Source organism: Aotus nancymaae, unplaced genomic scaffold, assembly GCF_030222135.1.
Source record: "Aotus nancymaae isolate 86718 unplaced genomic scaffold, 86718_ANA_hifiasm-v0.15.2.pri h1tg000003l, whole genome shotgun sequence".
Classification (NCBI taxonomy): Eukaryota; Metazoa; Chordata; class Mammalia; order Primates; family Aotidae; genus Aotus; species Aotus nancymaae.
In genome coordinates this window covers 52,184,128-52,210,771 of record NW_026988414.1, presented here as the reverse complement: position 1 = coordinate 52,210,771, position 26,644 = coordinate 52,184,128, and the positions used below count along the sequence as shown (strand labels likewise).

Below are 26,644 nucleotides of genomic sequence, written 5' to 3'. Positions count from 1 at the left end.
TGGCTAAATTCTCAACATCAAAAATTTGAGAAGGCAGCAAACTGACACAAGAACAGAAAACCAAACACCGCATGTTCTCACTCATAAGTGGGTGTTGAACAATGAGAACACAGGGACACAGGGAGGGGAACACCACACACTGGGGTCTGGGGTGTGAGGGGCTAGGGGAGGAATGACAGGGGGTGGGGGGATTGGGGAAGGATAGCATTAGGAGAAATACCTAATGTAGATGACGGGGCGATGGATGCAGCAAACCACCACCATGGCACGTGTACACCTATTAACAAACCTGCACGATCTGCACATGCACTGCAGAACTTAAAGGATGATAATTAAAAAAAAAAATTTGAGAAGGCTGATAAATTCTCAGTGGCAGCCCAGATCAGATTTCTCAGTGTTAGAATGAACAACACTGGGTCAGCAGTTATTGGGAAAACATAATTATCACTCAGCCATTTAAAAAGTCCTATTATTTCTTGGTTCCACAGATTATACAAATGAAGCAAAAACTTCATTCCTCTGCGAGACAGTATTTTTAAAATGCTCTCCATTGCCACGGTAAAGACTGTATGGTGGAAACCTCTCAGAGATGAGGTGACAGTGTGAAATTAGTTCACTTGTAAATAGGGTTTATAAAACAGCAGGTTAATTATATAAGGCAGGCTAAGCTCTCAGGAGAATAACAGCAACGAGCGTGGTGCGTGGGGCTCATAATTTCCATTAATAAAGTCAGGATGCGCACCTCACTCTTCATGGAGCTTGCTAAAAATACAACTCAAAAGGAAATAAAACTAACAAAATGAAAAGGCATTAAATTATTTCCACGGACCTGTGCTTCAGGTGGCCTGATCATCCCGCATTCACATTTTCCTTCCGACTCTGGAGGCTCAGCCCTACTTCACCCCATCATCCAGACTTTCCAGCTTGGAAACCTCAGCATCATCTGCAGCTTCCTTTTCTTGCTCACTTTCTATGACCAAGTCAATACCAAATCTTCCCAAATCAGGCTCAGAAATGGCTCTCAAATCCAGCCATTGCCATTCATCCCACACCTCATACATGGTCTACCAACAGACCGCCTTGCCATCTGGGCTACTCAACAGCCATTAAAAAATGTTACTAAGTATTGCTAATAACAGCATACACCTAGCGCTTATGATGTGTGAAGAACTGTTCTAAGAGCATTTATCCTCACAACAGTGCTATGAGATAGACACAATTATTATCCCTGTTTCACAGAGAGGGAAAATGGATAACAGAGAGGTTAAGTCACTTGTCCAGGGTCACACAGCTGGTAAGCAGCAGAGCCGGGATTTGAATTCAGGTGGTCCATCCTCGGAGTCTGTGCTCTAGTGACCAAAGCATACTGCTCCTGTATTCATTTAACTCATTATTATTTTTAGCATTGTTGCATTTTTTTTGGAAAAGGTAATGCAATTACCTGGTCCAACATTCAAAAGTTATAGAAGGGTGCACATCAAAAAGCTTCCTTTCCATCCCAATTTCACACTGCCCAGGACACTGTTCTGGAAATAAGTAGCCTCACTAGTTATTTGACAGCATTCCAAGCAAATGCTTCTATGATATTTCCCTTCCCCCTTTTTTTTCAGTGTACAAATATACTGGATACAGTTTGGCAGGTTGCCTTTTTCACTAAACAACATGTATTGAAGGTCATTCCATAGCAGTACATGAAGAGCTTCTTATTCCTTTTTTTTCTTTCTTTCTGTTTTTTAAGACAGATGGTTGAAACTAAAGATGGGCAAACTTTTTCTGTAAAGGGCCAGATAGTAAATATTTTAGGCTTTGAGGTCCATATGGTCTCTGTCACATATGCTGCTGTTGCTTCCTTAAAAAAAAATCTTTAGAAATGTAAAACCCATTCTCATCTCATGGGTCACACAGAAACAGGCTGCAGGCCAGATCTGGCCCATGGAGCACAGCGTGCCAATCCAGGAACCAGCGCGTTCTTATCTCGCCTCCCTACGTCTAGTATTTTTCTATTCTGATCCCTCTAGACCGTTCTAAGAGAACTGTCTTTCTATGAAACAAATCTGATCCTGCCACTGCTCCCTGTAAATCTTCTGCAGATCCCCACTCCCAAGAGGGTGAAGCCCAGACTGGCTGACAATACCACAGCGTCCTTCACGATCCACCTATGTCTCCTCACCTCCACGTCTATCACATCAGACCATGTCGCCAGCAGCTCTTTCCCTCAACGCCTGCAACAACCTCTTCGCCCCACTATTGTCATAACACTTCTTTCCCCTAAATCCAACCTCTAAGACGCCGTGGTGCCAGGGACCTTTTACAAGTGCAAATCACATCTGCTAACTCCCAATGGACTGTTGCTGCCCTAGACAGAAGTCAACTCCCCTATCATGGTCTACAAGGCCTGCCAGCTCTGCTTGGCCCTCCTCTCTGACTTCATTGCTACCATGCTTCCTCCTTCCACTCTTCCCTCTTCAGCCATACTGATTTTTCTGTTTCTGAAACAAGCCAAGTTTATTTCTGCCTTTATGGGTGCTGTTCCCTTCGCTGGTTCCTTCTCAAAGTTCAGTCTCAGTTCAAATGCCATTTCCTTGGAGGCCTTCCCTCATCTCCCCGCCCACAGGGGCCTCTCCACTTTCCTTCCATCCTGTCATGCTGCTTTGTTTTGTTCATGGCCTGTCTATATTCTCTGCTTTGCTAGAACATGTGGAGATCCCCAGTGTCCAGTACATTGTCTGACACATATTAGATAAACAATCAAAATTTTCTGATTAGATAATGGAAGAAATTCAAGCCAACTCACCTTTTCTGGTGGATATCTCCTTACTTCTCACCTTGTATTTTAGGCTCCAGTTCTATCATCTTTCTCTCCAATCACTAAACATGACCTTCCCTTTTAAGGTTTTACACCTTTGCACACGTCGTTATTTTGGTTATTTCTTTCTTTTCTGAGGGACAAACTCCTACTCACCCATCAACATCCAGCTTGAATGTTGCCTCTTCTACGGAGTTTTTACACCTCTCCTAGTTAGGACCAACTTCTTCCTCCAGCAGGCTCTCAGAGCATTTTCTACAGACCTCTAAGATCATGCCAGGTCATAATTATTTACCTACCACAAATGTTCACTGATTATACCTGGAATACTCCCCAAATATATACATAAAATATTTTTACTTTACCTACAATGAGCTCTTTCAGGGAAAGGACAGCTTGAATGGTGATTTAATGAGAAATATGAATAGTATCTAGCTCTGTAATAAGGGCTTTACGTATATTATTTCATTTAACCTTATAATAGCCACAATGAGGCAAGCACTGTTACTATTGGCACTTCACAGACGAGGCAACTCAATTAAAGCTCAGGGAAGCTAGGTAACTTGACCCTGGTGGATCTAGAATTCACTCTCAGGCTGTCCTGCACAGCACTTTTCACAATAGCCAAGATTTGAAAGCAATCATCAACAGGTTGCTTTCATACGTATCCATCAACAGGTAAATAAAGAAAATGTGGTACAAGCCGGGCATCGTGGCTCACGCCTGTAACTCTAGCACTTTGGGCGACCGAGGTGGATGGATCACCTGAAGTCAGGAGTTTGAGACCAGTCTTGCCAACATGGTAAAACACCATCACTACTAAATCACAAAAATTAGTTGGGAGTAGTGATGCACACCTGTAATCCCAGCTACTTGGGAGGCTGAGGCAGCAGAATGGGTTGATCCCCGGAGGCGGAGGTTGCAGTGAGCCGAGATCACGCCACTGCACTCCAGCTTGGGTGACAGAGCAAGACGTCGTCTCAAAAAAAAAAAAAAAAAGTGGTACATATACACAATGGAGTACTACTCAGCCATAAATAAGAATGAGATCCTATCATCTGCAACATGGATGGAATGGGGAGGTCATTATATTGTGCAATAAGCCAGGCACAAAAAGACAACCTTCTCATGTTCTCACTTATTTGTGGGAGCTAAAAATTAAAATAATTGAACTCATGGAGACAGAGCATAGAAGGATGCTTATCAGCGGCTAGGAAGGGTAGCAAGAGGGTTGTTGGGGGGAAAGCTGCGATGTCAAAGATACAAAAAATAGTAAGGATGAATAAGACAGCATTTTCTAACAGAACAGGTGACTACAGGCAAAAATAATTAAAAAACTAAAAGTATAATTGGGTGATCTGTAACACAAAGGTAGATGCTATTTACCGTGATGCGATTATTACACATTCCATGCCTGTATCAAACTAACTTATGTAACCTATAAATATATACACCTATTATGTACCCACAAAAGTTAAAAACTTTAAAAAGGGTGATGTTCTTCTCTTCCCTGCCCTGCTGACACCCGCACTCTCATCACCTCTCTCTCTTACTACCTATTGTCCTTAGATCTCAACTGAAATACTGCTTCTGGCTAGGCGCAGTGGCTCATGCCTGTAATCCCAGCACTTTGGGAGGCCGAGGCGGGTGGATCACCTGAGGTCAGGAGTTTGAGACCATCTTGGCCAACATGGTGAAAACTCGTCTCTACCAAAAATGCAGTGGGCCATGGTGGGGTGGCTGTTTGAGGACCTGATTGCTCTTGAGCTCTGAGCTTATCAGGGTGGTGCACAAATTTGTCCTGTTCCCCTTTGTGGAGACCTACGGGCACAGCTCTGTTCAGAGTGGGGTCATCTGGGATCTTTTTCTCCCCTGCAGCAAGGTCCTCCCTTGCAGGGGCACAGATGTCCCTCTGTCAGCCAGATGGAGAGGCACGGAGATGAGGCTGCCCTCTGCACACCTGTGACTGTGCCATCCCCAAGGGCAGCCAGATGTCCTTGGGGCCTGCCTCCTGCTACCACACGCTGCTTATCCACATAGACATAAGCTGCTCTGCCAGCTCACTCTTGAGCTAATGCAAAGGGAACACAGGGCTCTGGGCAGGAAGGTAAGGAGAGTACAAGGCAGAGGAGACAAGGGTAGAAGGAGGAGCAGGCTCTTTATTCTTTCTGTTAAATGAAGAAAAATTCCTTAGGAAATAAATACATAATTTCTATCAGAGAATAAGGGTAACAGGGAACAATTAGCATTTTTTTTTCTAAGAAGTGGCTGCTGGGTTATGTTGACTGTACTCTGTTTTCTATTTGCAGGCACCATATCACTTCTCAGCTCACTGGGGAAATTCTGTCTAGAGACTGCTTCCAAACTTTAGGGTAGTGCTACTCAAAGTAAGGTCCTTGGACCAGCAGCATCAGCGTCACTGGGGAACTCATTAGAACTGCAGACTTTAGGCCTCATGGCAGACCTGACAAATTTAGATTCTGAATTTTAATATGACCCCTCAGAGAATCTGTAAGGACATTAAAGTTTGAGAAACAGTGACTTAGTTAAAATGCAGGTTTTAAAATGCCTCGTTAAAATGCAAGTTTGGGGCTCCAGGCCTTAGAAATTCTGATTCACCTGATCAGAATGAGATCCAGAAATCTAACAAGCACCAAAGGTAGTTTTGCCTTCTTTTCGAGCAACTGTGGTCTAGAGGCAGTGGTGGAAATGGTACAGTTGGACAGTCCTGAGATGAAATCTCAGCTCTACCATCTACGAACTAGGTAATCCAAATTAATCACTTCATCTCACTGAGCTTCAGTTTCCTCAACTCTAAAATGGAGCCACTGGCTGGGCACAGTGGCTCACGCCTATCCTGGCACTTTGGGAGGCTGAGGCAGGCAGATCACCTGAGGTCAGAAGTTTGAGTCCAGCCTGGTCAACAGACAGGGTGAAACCCTGTCTCTACTAAATGTGCAAAAAATATTAGCCAGGCATGGTGGTGTGCACTACTCAGGAGGGTAAGGCAGGAGAATTTCTTGAACCTGAGAGGTGGAGGTTGCAGTGAGCAGAGATTGCAACCCTGCACTCCAGCCCGGGCAACAGAGTGAGACTCTGTCTCAAAAAAAAAAAAAAAAAAAAAAGAGGAGCTGGTAAGCTAGTAATAATGCCTATACCTTCAGCTGTTGATATGGGTTGGCAGTGTTCCCACCCAAATCTCATCCTGAACTGTAATCCCCATGTGTTGGGGGAGGAGCCTGGAGGGAGATGACTGAATCATGGGGGCAGATTTCCCCTTTGTTGTTCTTGTGATAGTGAGTGGGTTCTCATGAGATTTGGTTGTTTGAAAGTGTATGTCATATCCCCATTTACCCTTGTCTTGTCCTGCTTTGCCATGGTAAAACATGTTTGCTTCCCCTTTGCTTTCTGCCATGATTGTAAGTTTCCTGAGGCCTCTCAGTGATGCTTCCTGTTAAGCCTGTGGAACTATATGCCAATTAAATCTCTTTTCTTCATAAATTACCCAGTCTCAGGTAGTTCTCTATAGCAGTGTGAAAATGGACTAATACATCTTTAAAATGCCTAGTGCCGAAGCTGTGGCAAATAGAAGGTGTTTGATAAATGTTAGGTTTTACAACTACTAGACCGAACAGTTCAAGTGGTTGTGCCATTGGATAGTGGGTTGGGCCAGAGAGTGTTAATTTCAACCACAGGGACAGAGAAAGCCAAAGTGGGCTCACTGAGTTTTGATGGCTACGTTTCTCTATTACTTAACACTGACCTTAAAGTCACGGAGAAAGGATTAGACTGCAGCAGCTATCAAAATTTATCATACATTAAAAATCATCTCGGGGATTTCTGTCAAGATTTCAACCCTGGTGAATCTGATGATTATGTGTTTTGGGGTTGCTCTTCTTGAGGAATATCTTTGTGGTGTTCTCTGTATTTCCTGAATTTGAATGTTGGTCTGCCCTGCTAGGTTGGGGAAGCTGCATGGGGATTAGGGGCCGAACAGGAACAGCTCTGGTCTGCACTTCCCAGCATGAGCAACACAGAAGGTGAGTGATCTCTGCATTTCCAACTGAGGTACCAGGTTCATCTCATTGGGACTGGTTAGACAGTGGGTGCAGCCCAAGGAGGGTGAGAAAAAGCAGGGTGGGGCGTTGCCTCACCTGGGAAGCACGAGGGTCCAGAGAACTCCCTCTCCTAGCCAAGGGAAGCCGTTAGGGACTTTTTCTGACACTCTGTCACTCTGGCTCAGATACTGTACTTTTCCCATGGTCTTCACAATCTGCAGACAAGGAGATTCCCTCTGGTGCCTACTACACCAGTGCCCCGGGTTTCCAGCACAAAATTGGGTGGCCATTTTAGCTGCAGTTTTTTTTTTCTCATACTCCAGTGATGCCTGGGACACCAGCGAGACAGAACTGGTCATTCCTCTGAAAAAGGGGCTGAAGCCAGGGAGCCAAGTGATCTGGCTCGGCAGGTCCCACCCCCACAAAGACCAGCAAGCTAAGATCTACTGGCTTGAAATTCTCACAGCAAGCACAGCAGTATAAGCCTGACCTCGGACATTTGAGCTTGGTAGGAGAGGAGTGTCCGCTATTGCTGAGGCTCGGGTAGGTGGTTTTAACCTGGCCTATGTAAACAAAGTTGCCAGGAAATTTACACAGCAACTGGGTGGGGCCCACAGCAGCTCAGCAAGGCTTCTACAGGCAGATTGTCACTAGACTCCCTTCTTGCTGGGCAGGTCATCTCTGAAAAAAGGCAGCAGTTCCTCAGGGATTTATAAATAAAGCCCCCGCCTTCCTGGGATAGAGCACCTGGGAAAAGGGGTGGTTGTGGGTACAGCTTCAGCAGACTTAAAAGTCCCTGCCTGGCAGCTCTGAAGGGAGCAACAGATCTCCCAGCACAGTGCTTGAGCTTCAGTAAGGTACAGACTGCCTCCTCAAGTGGCTCCCTGACCCCCATGTAGCCTGAATGGGAGACACCTTGTGTAGCAGAGCACTGGCTGGCATCTGGTGGGTACACTTCAGGGACAAAGCTACCAGAAGAAGGAACAGGCAGCAATCTTTGCTGTTCTGCAGACCCAGTGGGTGATTCCCAGGCAAGCAGGGTCTGGAGTGGACCTCCATCAAACTCCAGCAGACCTGCAGCAGTGGGGCCTGACCATTAGAAGGAAAACTATCAAACAGAAAAAAATAGTTTCACCATCAATAGAAAGGACATCCACCCAGAGACACCATCCAAAAACTGCCAACTTCAAAGACCAAAGATAGATAAATCCATGAAGATGGGAAGAAACCAGCAAAAAAGGCTGAAATTTTCAAAAACCAGAATGCCTCTTTTTCTCGAAGGGATCACAACTCCTCACCAGCAAGGGAACAAAACTGGATGGAAAATGAGTTTGATGAATTGAAAGAAGCAGGCTTCAGAAGGTGGGTAATAACAAACTCCTATGAGCAAAAGGAGCATGTTCTAACCCAATGCAAGGAAGCTAAGAACCTTGAAAAAAGGTTAGACAAAATGCTAACTAGAATAACCAGCATAGAGAAGAACATAAACAACTTGTGAAAAACACAGCATGAGAACTTCATGAAGCATACACAAGTTTCAATAACTAAATTGATCAAGCAGAAGAAAGGATATCAGAGATTGAAGATCAACTCAATGAAATAAAGCAAGAAGACAAGATTAGAGAAAAAAGAGTGAAAAGAAATAAAGCCTCCAAGAAATATGGGATTATGTGAGAAGACCAAATCTACATTTGATCAGGGTACCTGAAAGGGACGAGGAGAATGAAGCCAAGTTGGAAAACACACTTCAAGATATTCTCCAGGAGAACTTCCCCAACCTAGCAAGGCAGGCCGACATTCAAATTCAGGAAATACAGAGAACACCAAAAAGATGTTCCTTGAGAAGAGCAACCCCAAGACACATAATCATCTGATTCACCAGGGTTGAAATGAAGGAAAAAATGCTAAGGGCAGCAGACGGAAAGGTCGGGTTAGCCACAAAGGGAAGCCTATCAGACTCACAGTGGATCTCTCAGCAGAAACCCTACGAGCAAGAAGAGAGTGGGGGCCAATATTCAACATTATTTAAAAAAAGAATTTTCAACCTAGAATTTAATATCCAGCCAAACTAAGCTTCATAAGTGGAGAAATAAAATCCTTTACGGAGAAGCAAACACTGAGAGATTTTGTCACCACCAGGCCTGCCTTACGAGAGCTCCTGAAGGAAGCCCTAAACATGAAAAAGAATGACTTGTCCTAGCCACTGCAAAAACATACCAAATTGTAAAGACCATCAACACTATGAAGAAACAGCATCAACTAATGAGCAAAACAACCAGCTAGCATCAAAATGGAAGGATCAAATTCACACATAACAATATTAACCTTAAATGTAAATGGGCTAAATGCCCCAATTGAAAGACACAACCTGAAAATTGGATAAAGAGTCAAGACCTATTGGTGTGCCGTATTCAGGAAACCCAACTCATGTGCAAAAACACACATAGGCTCAAAATAAAGGAAAGGAGAAAAATTTAGCAAGCAAATGGAGAGCAAAAAACAAACAAACAAACAAAAAACAGGAGTTACAATCCTAGTCTCTGATAAAACAGAATGTAAACTAACAAAGATCAAAAGAGACAAAGAAAGGTGTTACATAATGGTAAAGGTATCAATGCAACAAGAAGAGCTAACCATCCTAAATATATATGCACCCAATACAGGAACACCCAGATACATAAAGCAAGTTCTTAATGACCTACAAAGCAACTTAGACTCTGACACAATAATAGTGGGAGGCTTTAACACCCCAGTGTCAATATTAGACAGATCAATGAGACAGAAAATTAACAAGTATATGCAGGACTTGAACTTAGACCTAGACCAAACAAACCTAACAGACATCTACAGAACTCTCCACCCCAAATCCACTGAATATACATTCTTCTCATTACCACATCACACTTATTCTAAAATTGACCACAGAATTAGAAGTAAAACACTGCTCAGCAAATAAAAAAGAATGGAAATCATCACAAACAGTCTCTCAGACCACAAGGTAATCGAATTAGAACTCAGCATTAAGGAACTCACTCAAACTGCACAGCCACATGGAAACTGAACAACCTGCTCCTGAATGACTACTGGATAAATATGAAATGAAGACAGAAATAAAGATGTTTTTTGAAACCAATGAGAACAAAGACACAACGTACCAGAATCTCTGGGACACATTTAAAGCAGTGTGTAGAAGGAAATTTATAGCACTAAATGCCCATAAGAGAAGGAAGGAAAGATCTAAAATTGACACCCGAACCTCACAATTAAAAGAACTAGAGGAGCAAGATCAAACAAATTCAAAAGCTAGCAGAAAACAAGAAATAACTAAGAGCAGAGCAGAACTGAAGGAGACAGAGACACAAAAAGCCCATAAAAAAAATCAGTAAATCGAGGAGCTGGTTTTTTGAACAGATCAACAAAATAGATAGACCGCTAGCCAGACTAATAAAGAAGAAATGAGAGAAGAATCAAATAGATGCAATAAAAAATGATAAAGGAGATATCACCACTGATCCCACAGAAATATAAACTACCATCAGAGATTACTACAAACAACTCTATGCAAATAAACCAGTAAATCTAGAAGAAATGAATAAATTCCTGGACACTTACACCCTCCCAAGACTAAACCAGGAAGAATCTGACTTTCTTAACAGACTAATAACAAGGTCTGAAATTGAGGCAGCAATTAATAGCCTACCAACCAAAAAAAGTCCAGGACTAGATGGGTTCACAGCTGAATTCTACCAGAGGTACAAAGAGGAGATGGTACCATTTCTTCTGAACCAATTCCAAACAATACAAAAAGAGGGAATCTTCCCTAACTCATTTTATGAGACCAACATCATCCTGATACCAAAACCTGGCAGAGACACACTAAAAAAGAAAATTTCAGGCCAATATCCATGAGGAACACTGATGCAAAAATCTTCAATAAAATACTGGCAAACCAAATCCAACAGCACATCAAAAAGTTTATCCATCATGATCAAGTCGGCTTCATCTCTGTGATGCAAGGCTGGTTCAACATACACTAATCAATAAATGTAATCCATAACATAAAAGAACCAAAGACAAAAACCACATGATTATCTCAATAGGTGCAGAGAAGGCCTTTGACAAAATTCAACAGCCCTTTATGTTAAAAATTCTCAATAAACTAGGTATCAATGGAATGTATCTTAAAATAATAAGAGCTATTTATGAAAAACCCACAGCCAATATCATATTGAATGGGCAAAAACTGGAAGCATTCCCTTTGAAAGATAAGGATGCCTTCTCTCCCCACTACTATTCATCATAGTATTGAAAGTTCTGGTCAGGGCAATCAGGCAAGAAAAAGAAATAAAGGGTATTCAATTAGGAAAAGAGAAAGTCAAATTATCTTTATTTGCAGATGACATGATTGTATATTTAGAAGACCCCATCGTCTCAGCTCAAAATCTCCTTAAGCTGATAAGCAACTTCAGCAAAGTCTCAGGATACAAAATCAATTCGTAAAAATCACAAGCATTTCTATACACCAATAAGAGACAAACAGCCAAATCATGAGTGAACTCCCATTCACAATTGCTACAAAGAGAATAAAATAACTAGGACTACAACTTACAAGGGATGTGAAGGACCTCTTTAAGGAGAACTACAAACCACTGCTCAAGGAAATAAGAGAGGACACAAATAGATGGAAGAACATTCCATGCTCATGGATAGGAAGAATCAATATTGTGACAAAGGCCATACTGCCCAAAGTATTTTATAGATTCAGTGCTATCTCCATCAAGCTACCACTGACTTTCTTCATAGAATTGGAAAAAAAACACCTTAAATTTCATATGGAATCAAAAAAGAGCCCAAGTAGCCAAGACAATCCTAAGCAAAACAAACAAACAAAAAACAAAAAACCCCCACAAAGTTAGAGACATCATACTACCTGACTTCAAACTATACTATAAGGCTACAGTAATCAAAACAGCGTGGTACTGGTACCAAAACAGAGATATAGACCAACGAAACAGAACAGAGCCCTCAGAATTAACGTCACACATCTACAACCATCTGATCTTTTAAAAACCTGACAAAAACAAGCAATGGGGAAAGGATTACCTATTTAATGAATGGTGTTGGGAAAACTGGCTAGCCATATGCAGAAAGCTGAAACTGAATCCCTGCCTTACACCTTATACAAAAATTAACTCAAGATGGATGAAAGATTTAAACATAAGACCTAATACCATAAAAACCCTAGAGGAAACCCTAGAAGAAAACCTAGGCAATACCATTCAGGCCATAGCCATGCACAAGGACTTCATGACTAAAACACCAAAAGCAATGAAAACAAAAGCCAAAATAGACAAGTAGGATCTAATTAAACCAAAGAGCTTCTGCACAGCAAAAGAAACTATTATCAGAGTGAACAGGCAACCTACGGAATGAGAAAAAATTTTTGCAATTTACCCATCTGACAAAGGGCTAATATCCAGAATCTACAAACAACTTAAACAAATTTACAAGAAAAAGCCAAATAATGCCATCAAAAAGTGGGCAAAGGATATGAACAGACACTTCTTAAAAGAAGATATTTATGCAGCCAACAGACATATGAAAAAATGCTCCTCATCACTGGTCATTAGAGAAATGCAAATCAAAATCACATTGAGATACCATCTCAGGCCAGTTAGAATGGTGATCACTAAAAAATCAGGAGACAACAGATGCTGGAGAGGATGTGGAGAAATAGGAATGCTTTTATACTGTTGGTGGGAGTGTAAATTAGTTCAACCATTGTGGAAGACAATGTGGCAATTCCTCAAGGATCGAGAACTAGAAATACCATTTGACCCAGCAATCCCATTACTGGGTATATGCTATGCCCAAGGGATTATAAATCATTCTATCATAAAGACACATGCACACGTATGTTTACTGCGGCACTGTTCACAATAGCAAAGACTTGGAACCAACCCAAATGCCCATCAATGATAGACTGGATAAAGAAAATGTGGCACATATACACCATGAATACTATGCAGCCATAAAAACGATGAGTTCGTGTCCTTTGTAGGAACTTGGATGAATCCGGAAACCATCATTCTCAGCAAGCCAACACAAGAACAGAAAACCAAAACACTGCATGTTCTCACTCATAAGTGGGTGTTGAACAATGAGAACACAGGGACACAGGGAGGGGAACATCACACACTGGGACCTGTAGGGGGGTGGGGGGCTAGGGGAGGGATAGGATTAGGAGAAATACCTAATGTAGATGGCAGGATGATGGATGCAGCAAACCACCATAGCATGTGTATACCTATGTAACAAACCTGCACGTTCTGCACATGTACCCCCGAACTTAAAGTATAATAAATAAAATAAAAATAAATAAAAAAAATCACCTTGTAAGCTAATTAAAAATGCTAATTCCTACATGCTTCTTCCCAGTGATCCTGCTTTATCACACCTGGTACATGGCCTAGGGATCTGCATTTTCATCCCTAGGAGATGCTGATGTATAAGTCCTCCGACCTCACCTGGAGAAACAGTGGCTTAGAGAATATTCATATTCATTCAATAAATGTAGAGCTTGCTGCATATGGGACCCTGAGGTGGCCCTGGGCAATACACACAAGGATGAATAAGACCCTACCTGATTCCCACCCAGCAGAGAGCTGGAGCTTCCAAGGAGAATACAGGGTCTGTGCTGCACGGTAGCATCAATAAGAACACATCAATGAGAACAGTAGCCCAGAAAAGCAATGGAGAAAAGCCATACCTGGGCTTCTGCACCTTCGATGTTGTGGGAGAGATTTCCATTTTGTACAGGTTCTGAAGCATCACTGGATGGTGTCATTTCAACTTCTGTGCTGGTGCTGTTCGGAAGCTCGATTTTTTCTGTGACATAATTTAAACACACACACACACACACACACACACACACACAGAAAGAGAGAGAGAGATAGCAAATGGAATCAATGGGGGTAAAGAGCAATATTGAAAAGAGCTTCTTAAAATGTTGGGCCAAAGCAGAGGATAGTGGTGTCCCAGGGGTGATAAGGCCCAGGGCTGGTATTGAGCCAAGTGGGAAAGGAATTTCACCGTTCTTCCCCACGTCTTTCAGGATACCACCCTGAATCCTTAATAGCGCCCTGGCTTGCTGCTCTGGCATGACACCTTACCCTAAGTGCCCTAACAGCTCCTATGGTATGCCCTTCTCGAGTCTAGGCAATTTTACCAACTAGCTATTCAGGAACATGAATGTAGACATTTTAAAACCAAAACTACAACCAATCTACATACTATTGTTTACACCTGGGACTACACCCTTCAGATATTTTCTTATAATAATACCTTTTCTTTCACACTGTACTCTGGAAATGATATTGGCTAGGGCTTCAGGGTCCTAGATTTTGCTACAATCAGGCTGTCACCTTAGGCTAGTCCCCTTCTTCCTCTGGGACTTGGGAACCTTATCTGTGAAATGAGGGGGTTTGACAGGTTGACCTCCAAGGGACATTATGTTCGGCTGTAATTCAGGCTCTGTCAGTGGAAACTCTTCCAGTGCCTAGGTGGCCATGAGCAGGGCAGGCTGGTGAATGCTACTTAGCACACTCCACACAGGCGCATCCTATTGCAGGCAAGGCAAGGGGGAGCCGGACAAGTAATAGAGGCCAAAGCCTGTGTCATTACTCAGTCAGAGAGAACATTTGGCTAGAGCGAAGTCAGAGGTCAGCAAGTGCAGATTTGACACTTGAGAAGTGACTCTAGGGTAACGGTTAAGCACTGGGACTCAGTAACACTGGGAATCAGACAGGCCTGGCTTCATATTCTAGATCTACAGCTTGTGCTGTGTGACCCTTAGCAAGTGAATCAACCTCTCTGAGATTCGGTTTCTTCATCTGCAAAATTGGGGTGATGGTAACAATACTACTACTACTATTACTGTTGCTACTACTACCACTAATAACAACAATAAGACAAATATGACAGAAGAGTACTTCTGTAAAGATTAAATAAGAAAATGCATATAAAGCATTTAGCACAGTGCCTTGTGCAGAGCAATCAAGAAGCATAAACGATTTGGATCCTGATTATGGTGCCTGCCTTTCACTAGAATAATTCTTTTTTATCATAACAAACAGGAGCACCTCCAGGTGATCAGTGTTTTGGCACCACTCAGGTCTGCTGAGACTTCACTGGGAGGGAAATTTAAAGGTTCCTACTGAAAGCACACATTCCAGCTGTTTTAGGTCAAATCATGGATTTTGGGAGGAAATGAGGCTGTAGTATGCTGTCAGGGTTGCTGGGGGTATCAGAATGCTCATCAGTATCATATCTGAGCAGTATCAGCTGCTCATCAAACATGAGAATAAGCTTTTTTTCCCCCAGCAGCTTCAGAAGGACTAGACATTTCTATCGCTGGTGCTTAAGAAAATAATTTGAGAGTTACATAAAAATTGTTGAGTTTGAAGCAGCCAAATTTTGGAAATCGCAGGGAAATATTTATGTTTATTTATGTATTTAGTTGTGGAATATAGACTCACGAATAGATTTAAATATGAAAAACCATAGAAACCCAAATTTACTTTATCTTTCCAAGTTTTTAGTAGTGACAGCGATATGTATGTGATGTGGTGCGTGTGGCTATGCCAGTTTTTCTTAGTATGCTTGATTCAGTTATTTAAATATAAAAATACTAAGAACCTTGGGTAAACGTTAAAACTCTGTTTGGAGAAATCTACTGGCTGATGTGATACAACCTTAGGATCAGCCTGCAATGGTCAAGTTGACCCTAGTAACACAGAATACTGCGTAAAAGGGGAGTGAAGATGTCCAAGAACAGAGATGAACAGATGAGCAGAGACTACCTGCCAGGCATCATACTGAACCTGTGTGTGCACATCTTAGCTTATAAAGTGCTTTTACACAGCAGGCCAGGGGCTCATAATCAAAGAAAATATGAACATAAATCTTGGACTTACTTTGAAAAGCATTAGACACATACTATTTTCTAGTTACAAAGTCATTCAGAGACCCAATAACATTAGAAAGATCCTTGGAATTAAGTGTCCTACCTCCTTAAAAAAGATTAAATCCAAGTCTAAACCTGGTCAGTCATCAGGAGGAGGACTAGGACTGAGCCTAGGAATCTTTCATTCTAAGCTACCTCATTCTACAAAAGACAAGTCAACAAGGGAAGTAGAAAAAATAACTTGTGTAGTTGAATCTAAACATCACAAACAAAACTCAACACATGCGGTAGACTTTCATGGCGTGGCTTTACATTTTTATAGTACAAAAGCAAAATATACTTATTCTAAAAAACTTTATAGAAGCAAAAAGTAGCAGAAAAAATATATATAACTCATAATCCCAGCTTTAGGAAGTAACTATTGTTAACATTTTAGCTGACTTCTTTCCAGTTTTTCTTTTCATATCTAACTGCATCTTAACTGTTTCTCAGCCAAAAATTTTCCCTGAGGTAAAGTTAGGATGACAGGAGAGGCAGAAACTCTTCTATGGAGTGTCAGTATTTTGAGTGCAATGCTGTTGAATTTTGTCTGCAGATAATTTTAGTTACTTGGGTAATAGCTTCGTTTATAGCATAGATCCAGATCAGGTTAAATTTAGTTTGAATTTAGAATTAGAGAGCTATGTTATAGTTACAGACAGGAGAGAAGGAACATCATGTTCCGAGTTAAAATAAGATGTCTGAATGTCACAATCTGGTCACACAGGAGCTCTGCAAAAGTCAGTGAAAAGAGACCTGGGGACTGTTATTGCTGAATTCTTGAGAAACAGGAGGCAGCATCATCTCAAAAGGACTCTGTCACTCAGTTCAGGAGTGACCAAGTGTGTGCCATAAGCAATGTCACAGGTAAAAAAATCTGGTTAGCAGGCAAGAATTACAAAAGGGGGACTCTCACCTTGTTTAAACATTAAATGACACTGTGTGTGTGTGTGTGTGTGTGTATATACTCTTTATGTGAAATCCCTGAAATACGTGATTTTCTATTCTTGAATGGAGATGACTAGTTAAGACTTGGTTTTATTTCAGGTTCCTCAGGGAATAATTTTACTCTTCTTGGACTTCTAGAGTTACTGGTAATGTGCAATGCCCATGCATACCCTGTTCCCATAGGGGAAGAGGGACTCATTTCCTGTTGTCCGGGAAAGGGCTGTGCTGCTGAGGTCTGTGTCTGCACCAAGTCAGGGGTTCCCATACTGGTTCTGACTCTCTGCTCCCCTCGCTTCCCCCAGGAAAGGTATGGGATTGATGTTTCCCCGCACTTACCTACGTGGTTGGCAGCCCCATTCTGCCGCTCATTCTCATCCACATGACATTTCTTCTTGGCAATCTTGTGGAGAATTGAAGCCTTTTCTCTGAACCTCCCTGAAGCAGGAAGGAGACACAATGAGAAAGAAGATAAAGAGTCTCAGGGCCAAGCAGGCACGTGGCCGCCTCAGGCACGCTGTACTAACAGCACGATCACTCCATTCTGTCCAACTCCAATGCACCAGGACCTTCCTGAAGGGTACTTTCTTGCCTTTGTAGATTTTTCAGCCCATTCTCTGTTTGAGAATCTCTTCCCTCCCCTCCAAGTTGCTCATAAAATTAACAAAAGCACCAAGCATCACTAAAGTTCCCCTACTGCTGAGCTCCAAAACAGGTCTAGAGAAAGAGAGCTGCTCTGGAGGCATGGCCATTTCTCTGGACTTAAACCCTCATCCCAGACCAGATTTTGACAATGAGCTGGGAAGGAAAGCCAAGACCAGGGGTCCTCTGATTTGACTTCAGTTTTCAAATATTTACATGTTTAGTATCCCTAATTCAAAAAGCCAAAATCTGAAATCCAAAACACTTCTGGTCCCCAGCATTTCAGATAAGGGATACTCAACCTCTCTTATAATTAACCTTGCTGTTTCTAAATGAGTCAGGAGCATGCATCAGGGCTTTCCAGATTAGCTGAGTCAGCTGCAATTAAGGCATCAAGGAGGCAACTGATTCCATTTGTGGATTTAGGGCAAGGAAGGATCAACTGAGTGCAGCGAGTAATGTTGGTGATGAGACGCTTTGGGAACGGTGCCAGACATGCATGTTCATAGCAGCACAATTCACAAGTGAGAAATGGTGGTACTAACCCAAATGCCCATCAATCAACGAGTGGATAAGGAAACCATGGTATATATATACATATATATATATACACACACACACACATATATATATATATACACACACGATGGAATACTATGTAGCCATAAAAAGGAATGAATTAACACAATTTGCAGTGACCAGGATGAGACTGGAGACTATTATTCTAAGTGATGTAACTCAGGAATGGAAAATCAAACATCGTATGTTCTCACTGATATGTGGGAGCTAAGCTATGAGGATGTAAAGGCATAAGAATGATACAATAGCCTTTGGGACTTTGGGGGAAGAGTGGGAGGGGGACGAGGGATAAAAGACTACAAATATGGTGCAGTGTACGTATGGGTGATGGGTGCACCAAAATCTCATAAATCACCACTAAAGAACTTACTCATGTTACCAAATACCACCTGTACCCCAATAACTTATGGAAAAATAAAAAAAGAAAGGTACTAGAAAAAATGCCATTCTCAAAATAATCATTTTAAACAGCTGGGCTACAAGTGCATTGTTTAATTTCTTCTTCATTATTGACATAATTAATGGGCAAATGCATGCAATAAGCAACCAAAAAAAAAAAAAAAAAAAAAAAAAAGGCAGGCAAAAGTGCAGAGATTAGGGAAACAGCATTTTTCTTTTTTAATCCTTGAATTTCTTCCTTGGGAACATTTAAGATATAAAAAAAATTCTCATTTTAAACTGATTATTGCCTAGATTCAGATATGACTGTCTCAAAACACCATAACCCCTATAGTTTTCCCACTAGGTATTTTTTTGTTGACTATGTTCCCTAGAAGAATATTAACAGGCGATCTCACTCTACTTTTCTATTTAGAACCAAACCAAACAAAAATGTTTCTCCCGGAGAGCTTCTTTCCCTAGGATAAAGCATGGCAGATAGGCACCCACGGCCCGCCTCCATGGTTTGGAATCATGGCATGTGGTCATAGTGATGACTTGTGTGACTGGCTGGGACTGACAGCACCTGTAAACTAGAGTCAGATCAATGGACTCCAGCAGTGAAAATGACACAAGCTGTGACCTTTTCTGCTCACGGCTCCATTAGTCACAAGCCTGGACACTGCCACAACAAAGGCAATCTCTAGGACTTAAGTACCTTAGTTTAGGCAATGAATGTGCACCATTGAGTACACTCTCAAAAGAGGTAGGAAGGAAAACATTTCATGGAGAAAAAGAGGTCAGTGTGTGTGGCTTGGGCTGCCTAAGGAATGAGAAAGAAGGATGAGGTGATGGGCATGACTCCATCCGTAAGGAATATTGAAGGTCAGCATTAGCTTCACCATCCTGGAAGAAAGCTCCAATTTGGTTGTTTCTATTTAATCTCCAAGAGAAACTCTGGGAAGAATAAGAGAAAGGAAAGAAAGTCTGGAGATTAGGAAAAGGAGGTGGTAAAGAAGAACAAGAAAGGGTAGAAAAAAGAGAAAGAGGAATGCAAGAAAGAAGGAGGCAGGCAGGGGGCTATGATTGCCTGGAGGTTGTCCAGGCTGTGTGAACGCAAGACACTTTCCTGGCTCCAAACCTAGTCTTATTAGGAGACTAGATAAACAGATAACAAGAGTGAGCTTCAGTACTCTGTAGCTCTCAGCCTAAAGAGGGGTTACTTCTTGCAGAAGATAACTCCAAGAAGTCCCAAATCATGTGATTTTCCACCCAGAAGAGGAAAAAAGAGGTTCTGAAACTTTATTGGAGATGAGGCTTCTACTAGTAAAACCATTCCATCATGGTCTTAGGGGCATTTTTTGAACTTAGAATATCCTGCCACTCTAAGAAAGATAGATGATCAATATTTGCTATTTTAAAATTATACATAAAATAATAATAAAGCAGGAAAGCATTCAGAAGCAGAAACAAATAGGTCAGTGGAAATTAAACCTGAAATAACCCAACTCAAATAATGTCCTAAAGTCATGAATCATGCCAGACAAAATATTGGATAGAAACCAGCTAATCACATATTGCTTGTGGTTATAAGACTCTTCAGAGTTAAGGTGTGTGCGAGAGAGAAATGATAATAAAAGGGCCCAAAAGCATGGAAGGGGAGCCACACCCTTTGCCAGGAAGCATCTTTCAGAACAGTGTTGGCCACTGGCACTAATGGGCTGGTCTTCCCCAAATCTCCAAGGAAAATCTAGGAGAACAGGGTAGGAGATAACCCTAGAATTGGAATTTTATAGGTTCTCAAATATTTTACAGGCCAGTGAGACTGCATGCTACTCTTTTCCCACTGCAGCAGCACCTCAGGTTTTCTGCACTACTGAACAGTAGGAGGGATTAGCCTTATTTGTATCCTCTTGGGACCTAGCCTTAGGGGCAGCAAGGCAAAGCAGCGAGACTGGTGGGGAATTGTCTTCTCCACAGACCTCTCCAACTTCTTCAATTCAACCTCTCACCTAGATGATTCTTTGTCCCAACTAATATGACCTGGGGAAGAATTTCCTGTCTTCTACTTCTATAATAATTGCAACCCTTTCTGAGTAGCAATTCCTAGGCCCTTGCTGTTTATCAGAAGCTATTGAAACATGCTGAGTATTAAAAAAGGGAAGAAAAAGGGAAAGGAAAGGAAAGGACAGTCCATTGGACCATCCAAGAACTGTATGAGGTGGATGCTCTTCTTATCTCCATCTTTTCTTTTTGTCCCATCATTACGTCATTTCATGACGTAAGTGCTGACAACAGCTGCTCCGTAGCCTAGAAGGATTTTCCCTTAAAGACTAGTTTCTAGAAAGGGAGCAGTTGAGGGCCCACCTTCAGAATGTGGCACACATGTGTAATCCTTCAGAGGGGTGGGGCAGAGCAAGACAAAGCCAGATTTGCTGATTCCAGCCCATTGGACACCCCTGGGATCGTCACAGGGCACCTTTTGAGAAATGCTGTGAGGATGAAGCTAACAGATACACGTGAGCATGAAGGACTTGGGGCAGAAGCCAGCAGAGAACCTGTGAGTTTTGAAGTGATCCTCTTTGCCTTGGGGTAGGAAGACATGGCACCTTCAGGACCTGTTCATCCCCAAGTCACAAGCTAGGAAGAACAGCAACAGGGTGTGTGTGTTGGGACAGCAGAGTTTGATGGTTAAATGGAGGCTAAGTGGATGTGATTGAGAGGCAGGTAGATCTGAGTTCAACCTCTAGCTCTCTCAGTGTCTCTGCTGAGTGATGGGTGAGTTTCTAAATACTTCTGGGCTTTAGTTTTCCCATCTGTTAAGCAGGGATTCCAGTGGTATCGGTAGAGTTACTGGTGACATACTACGTCCATACATGCCCTGTACTCATTTTCTGTCATCCAGGGAAGAGCTTAGCTGCAGGGGTCTTCTGTGAGAAAATGTGGGTAAAGGGCTTATCACAATGTGTGGCACTGAAAGAACTCTAAATAAGAGGAAAAATGAGACTCAAACAGAATCTCAGGGATAAGAGTGATGTGGCCCAGAGTCGCTCTAGCAGAATTGTTGCCATCTTCTCTTCTCTCAATCCACACAGCCTGAGCTAAATAATCAGCCACATTCAGACCCAGGAGTTGAAGCATACAGGGCCTTATTGGACTGGTATTCAGGTTTCAGTGAATCCCCCAAAACTGATTAGAAAAGGAATCATTTTACATCTTTCTGCAATTAAGAAGGTCAAGGTGATGGAGCTGGCTTTTTGGGTTTTAAACATGGATATCTCTGCAATGGGAAGATGATGATCAGTTTTCCCCCATCACCTGCAGGACCAAAATTCCGACCAAGGAACTACTGCTGCTGCAAAATGCGTTTGCTCAAAAGAACCTCATGATGCACTAGGTTCTTAACCCCTCTCCACTTCAGGTTCACAATGAGTGAGATGGAGATAAGAAGAGCATCCAGCTCATACAGTTCTTGGAAGGTCCAATGGGTTAATGCCCATTGCATGTTTCAGTGGCCTCTGATAAATAGCAAGGGCTTAGGAACTGCTACTCAGAAAGGGTTGCTATTATTATGGAAGTGGAACACAGGAAATTCTTCCCCTAAATTACTGAAAACAAGATTGATATTTAAAATAGAACTGATGCCTAGCAGCCTCAGGTGCAGACCCTGGTGGTAAAGGGATTGCTCAGATATTTTAGGCACAGATTCCAAGATATTTTAGGCACAGTTTCCACCCTAAAGGGTGGCATAGAGGAACGAATCTAAGAAATGATTGTGTAACTTTGTGCTGGGGAAAAAGAATTATGATATTTTTGAGTACTTTTCAAGGTGAGCGAGGAGTTATTTTTAACGTGTTTCGAGGCGACTTTAAAAAATATACTCTCTTGTGGTCTAAACCCTTAATGTGTTGTATTTTTATGTAGCTACAGATATTTGTATAGTTAAAAATCTCAGAAGTAGCAAACTGCTCAAATCGTGAGGCACCTACGTCAAAACCTAGTACACAATTTTAATATAGTTTAGCTTGGTCTGAAATTTGCAAAAGAGTACCAGCTGAGCGTCCTCAGAGGAGTGTGTGTTGAGGGGGTGGTAGGGAAGTGCGGAAGTAAAAGATCCAAGCATAAGAGCCGAATGTGAATTTTGAAAAACAACCAGCAATCAAAATCCTTGACCAGATCATTCTGACACAAAACAGAAGCTTCATGCTGCATTAAAAAAAAACCACCTTTGGAGGGTCTGTTCACTCAAAGAAAATAAATGTAGTTTCTCTTCTGCTGTTTATTAAAACAGCCCCTTGGAAATTCCTTCCCATCTTTCCCACCAAGCCTATAATAGGCGAGGTTACAAATGGAATCCTTTGGGGTGATGATCAGATTAGCTTCCAGCTGTTACAGAACATTCTAAGCATCTGCAACACAGAAACAACGATGGGACAAAAGAGGGAAAGATGCAAAGAGAGTGGCCACACATACCTCAGTGAACAGACCAAGCCTTGGGAAAAGAAAGAAAAAAACAACACAGGAGGAAAAACTAGGAAACAGCCTTTTAAAATCTATTTTTGTGTTTTCAGTTCTGCCTTTCTCGTCTCTTTCTTCGAAGTTTATGGCTTGGCAGGTAGCTTAAAAAGCAAAAGTGTGCCTGAACTTTCCTCCCCTTTATTCCTTGTCCTTTTTTTTTCTGGAAGCAGAGACTTAAGTTAGGCAGATTGGCCATCATCACTTTTAGAAGGCTTGCAAAAGAACTGATGCAGCACCGTGAAGTTATCCTGGTTCCCCTTTCTTCCTTCACACCCCACATGCCATCTACCAGCAAATCTGGTGTCTCTATTTTTAAAAGTTTTCAGAATCTGACCACTTCTTCCTTCCACCCCTTTCCCACTCCCTACTCCGCATGCCCACTCAACCAGCACCAAGTCACGCAGGAATAATTCTGCTGGTCTAAGTCTCCTGCTTCTACCCTTCCCTCTCTGACCTCTAGCCAGTCTCATTCCAGCATCTTTAGTGATCAATAAAACAGAGCATGACACTTCTCTGCAAAATCCTGCACTGGGTCCCCAGGTCAAAGTGAAAGCCAAAGTCTTACTGATTCTGTCCAGTGAAGCTCATCCTAACTGCCCTGACCTTGTGCCCTACCCCTCTCCTCTCTCACTGCTCCAGCCATGCTGGTCTCTTGGCTCTTTCTTGAAAACACTGTGCACCATCACCTCTGTGCCATAGCATTGTCTGGTCCCTGTACCTGGAGTACTCTTCCTGCAAAGGGCCACCGAGCTTGTTCGAACGTCACCTCATTGAGGCTTCTTTGAGCAGCGTATTTAAATCTGTAGCTTCTCTCTCCGGCATTTCTTATCCCAGATTTATTTGCTCTAAAGTAGTTATCACCATCTAATATACTCTATCATTAAGACTATAGATTGTTTGGTGCTTTTCACTGGCAGAGACAAGCTTCAAAAGGGCAAGGCTTTTCACTGGTTTTGTTCACTGCTGTATCTCCAGCATCAGATTGGGCTCAACAAATACTTGTGTTCATGGTTTCTAGGCTAGTAGATGAGCTTATGACTCTGTAATGTGCTTCCAGTTGGCAAATGACCCAGAGTAAATGTCTTTAGGACCTCCAAGCCCATGGCCCCAGTAGAGCTGAGTGTCTACCTATAAGATCCCAGGAACTTTCTAGAGGTAAATAGGAGAAAAATGGGGTGCACGAGGTGTTTATACTCTAGTGGTGGAAGGCAGGGGAGACACATCAGTTGTCCCCCTCTACACATTTCCAGGGCCAGGGCCAGCAAGGTGCATGTGCAAAGGAGCCCTTTTCATGGGACAGGAGGTTAGGTGAATGCCGTACAGAGCAGGGCAGGGAAAACTGGGCCTTGGCTCCTTGTTTTTTATTGAGCTGCCCCTCATTCATCAAAGCCTAACTCAACGTCCAACCTGAAGGTTTCTCTGCACACACCCCTCTTTTCCAAGTGGAAACCCATCATTCTCATGGCACTTTGTACATGTCACAGCCCTTATTTCAGCTTGCTGTCCACACGTCTGCTTTCCCCAGCAGCAAGCAGTCTTCTCTGGGAAAGGGATCTTTCCTCTGCCATCTTTAGTATCCTTGGACAAGTGTCCTAGGATCACGCCTCACCCATTGCAGGCCTCCACTGTCTTGTGGTGAAGCTCTCACTATCATCAGCTCTTCTGGAAAGTCAAGCTTCCTTTCCAGCTAGTACAAGTCACAAATTAACACACTGCAAATAGTAAGCAAACCCGTGCTATGTACTGGGCTGTATTTGGTGAATAATATAGATCCGGTTGGTACCCTTGTAGAGTTCATAGCCTAAAGTGAGAAAGACACTTCGGATTTGTGCTCTGATGGATGGTGGAGGCCTTCTTAGGAGGGTATGGAGGCTCAGAGAATAATAGTGAAAGTTCCTCCACACAAGATGCCACCTAGCAGCTAGAAGAAACAAATCCTCTTTTATTCTACCAACTGTCTTACAGGAACAGGTAATTCACCTAATAGAGGCAGGCTTAATTTTTATTTTTAAAAACAACATTTTAAAGAAATTTCTATTTCTTAAAAATAATAATTTCATCTTAAATGAAACTACTAAGAACATAAAATTTTATTTATTTCCAATCTGTTTTTGAGGTATAACCTCTAATTTTTTTTCTAATTTCTGTGAAGCATGATGCAAACCACTTATTACAGGGCCACACTGATAATAGTAAAAATTAAATTACTCTTGTAATATTTTGTAAAGTGTCTTTAGTAAATATTTTGTTTATAAACCATATAATAGAGAAGATTAACAACATTTAATTGTCATATTAGATTTATAGATACAATCATAGGACTAGTTTCTGTAATGAATGAGAATATATACATGATTGTACCTCAAATGGTGACCAAACCCATTATACAATGAAATGGGACAGCTGAATTTTTTTATTAAGAACTTTTTTTCCCCCATTCATGTCTGCTTAGAATAAAAAAAGACTATTTTCCTCATTTCCTCTACATTCATTAATTGGAATTCTGAAAGTAGTACCTGCCTATTTATTTATTTACATAGTATAAATGTGTGGATATTTCTTTTATTCTATGGGTCCATTATTTATTTGGTTAATTAAATTGTTTCAGCCTAGACCCTCGGAGCTCTTTCAGATTGGATTCTGTGTTCAGTCAACATGCTTCATCCTTTTCAAAGCATTTCTTTATTTTCTGGCATCACAAGATGTTTCAATATCATTTTGTATGTTTCCTGGTTCAGCACTTGGAAGTAATCACTTCTCCAGAAGCACTGACACCTTTTATTGGAAAATGGTATTTAGAAACCAAGATCTGAGAACTACGTGTGCTTACGGCTACTAAGATGTCATTACTCCTAGGCTTTCTTAGTGAGAAGAGCTAAGAAAAGATATGCATGTATACGGAATCATGCATATATATATAGGTATTTATTTCTGTAGCTATAGCTGTCTTTATTTATTTATGACTTTTGTGCTTTAATTGTAATAGAAGTAACCAGTATATTTTTCTAGCAGCTTTGTGCTCCATTTAAATAATTGTGTTCCATTTAAATAATTGTTTCATTTGAAAGCCATCCAGATGCAAATGGTAAATGACAAATCCAGTGCCATCTTTTTATATGATTACCCATGTATGCTCATTCAGGCTTTCTTTAATAATGTTCTAGAAGAATGACCTTTGTGGCCACCCACAAAGGATGGATCAGCCCAAATGTGAATTGGTTCTACCATCTTTCCTAGCAGGATCACCTTATCATTAGAAATAAGAACGTGCTTTTGTAATTGGTCTCCCAGTTTTCAATTGCATCTCCTGCATCTTCCTGATTTACCCTTCACATGGCTTGGAATTCTCCACACTTCTTATTTGTTTTATTTCTTTTTAAGAAACTTAAGGAATTTGTCTTATTCTTTTTCAAGACTCTGCTTTAGGCATCTCATCCTTTTGGAAGCCTTTCTTGAGTCCCTCTCTTCCAACATAGCACCTGATACCTATCCTATTATGGCACTTGTCATAGGGCCTCAAACGTGTTTTACTGACCCTCTCCCCAGCTACACTGTGTGGCTCTCAAGGATAAGGATGCTGTTCTTCATCTGTGTCCTCAATGCTCACTGTCTAGGCTGGTCCTCAGAAGTGTTTGTGAATATAGCAACATTAACACAAAAAACAAAGAAGACATTAGTGGGTGTGAGTGTGAGAAGGTGCTCAGATTTTTCACT

At 41.7% G+C, this 26,644-nt stretch overlaps 1 protein-coding gene across 3 annotated transcripts in view; it reads right to left on the bottom strand.

Moving 5' to 3' along the window:
- The window catches only part of SLC24A2 (solute carrier family 24 member 2), a 293,748-nt gene that overhangs the window by 60,950 nt on the left and 206,154 nt on the right, over positions 1 to 26,644 (bottom strand). For all 3 annotated transcript variants that reach the window (XM_012449991.3, XM_012449994.3, XM_012449992.2), the window contains 2 exons: positions 17,153 to 17,251; positions 13,634 to 13,752 (listed from right to left, as the gene is read on the bottom strand). In XM_012449991.3, the coding sequence (XP_012305414.1) occupies positions 13,634 to 13,752; positions 17,153 to 17,251 (218 nt within the window). The remainder of the gene's footprint in view (positions 1 to 13,633; positions 13,753 to 17,152; positions 17,252 to 26,644) is intronic.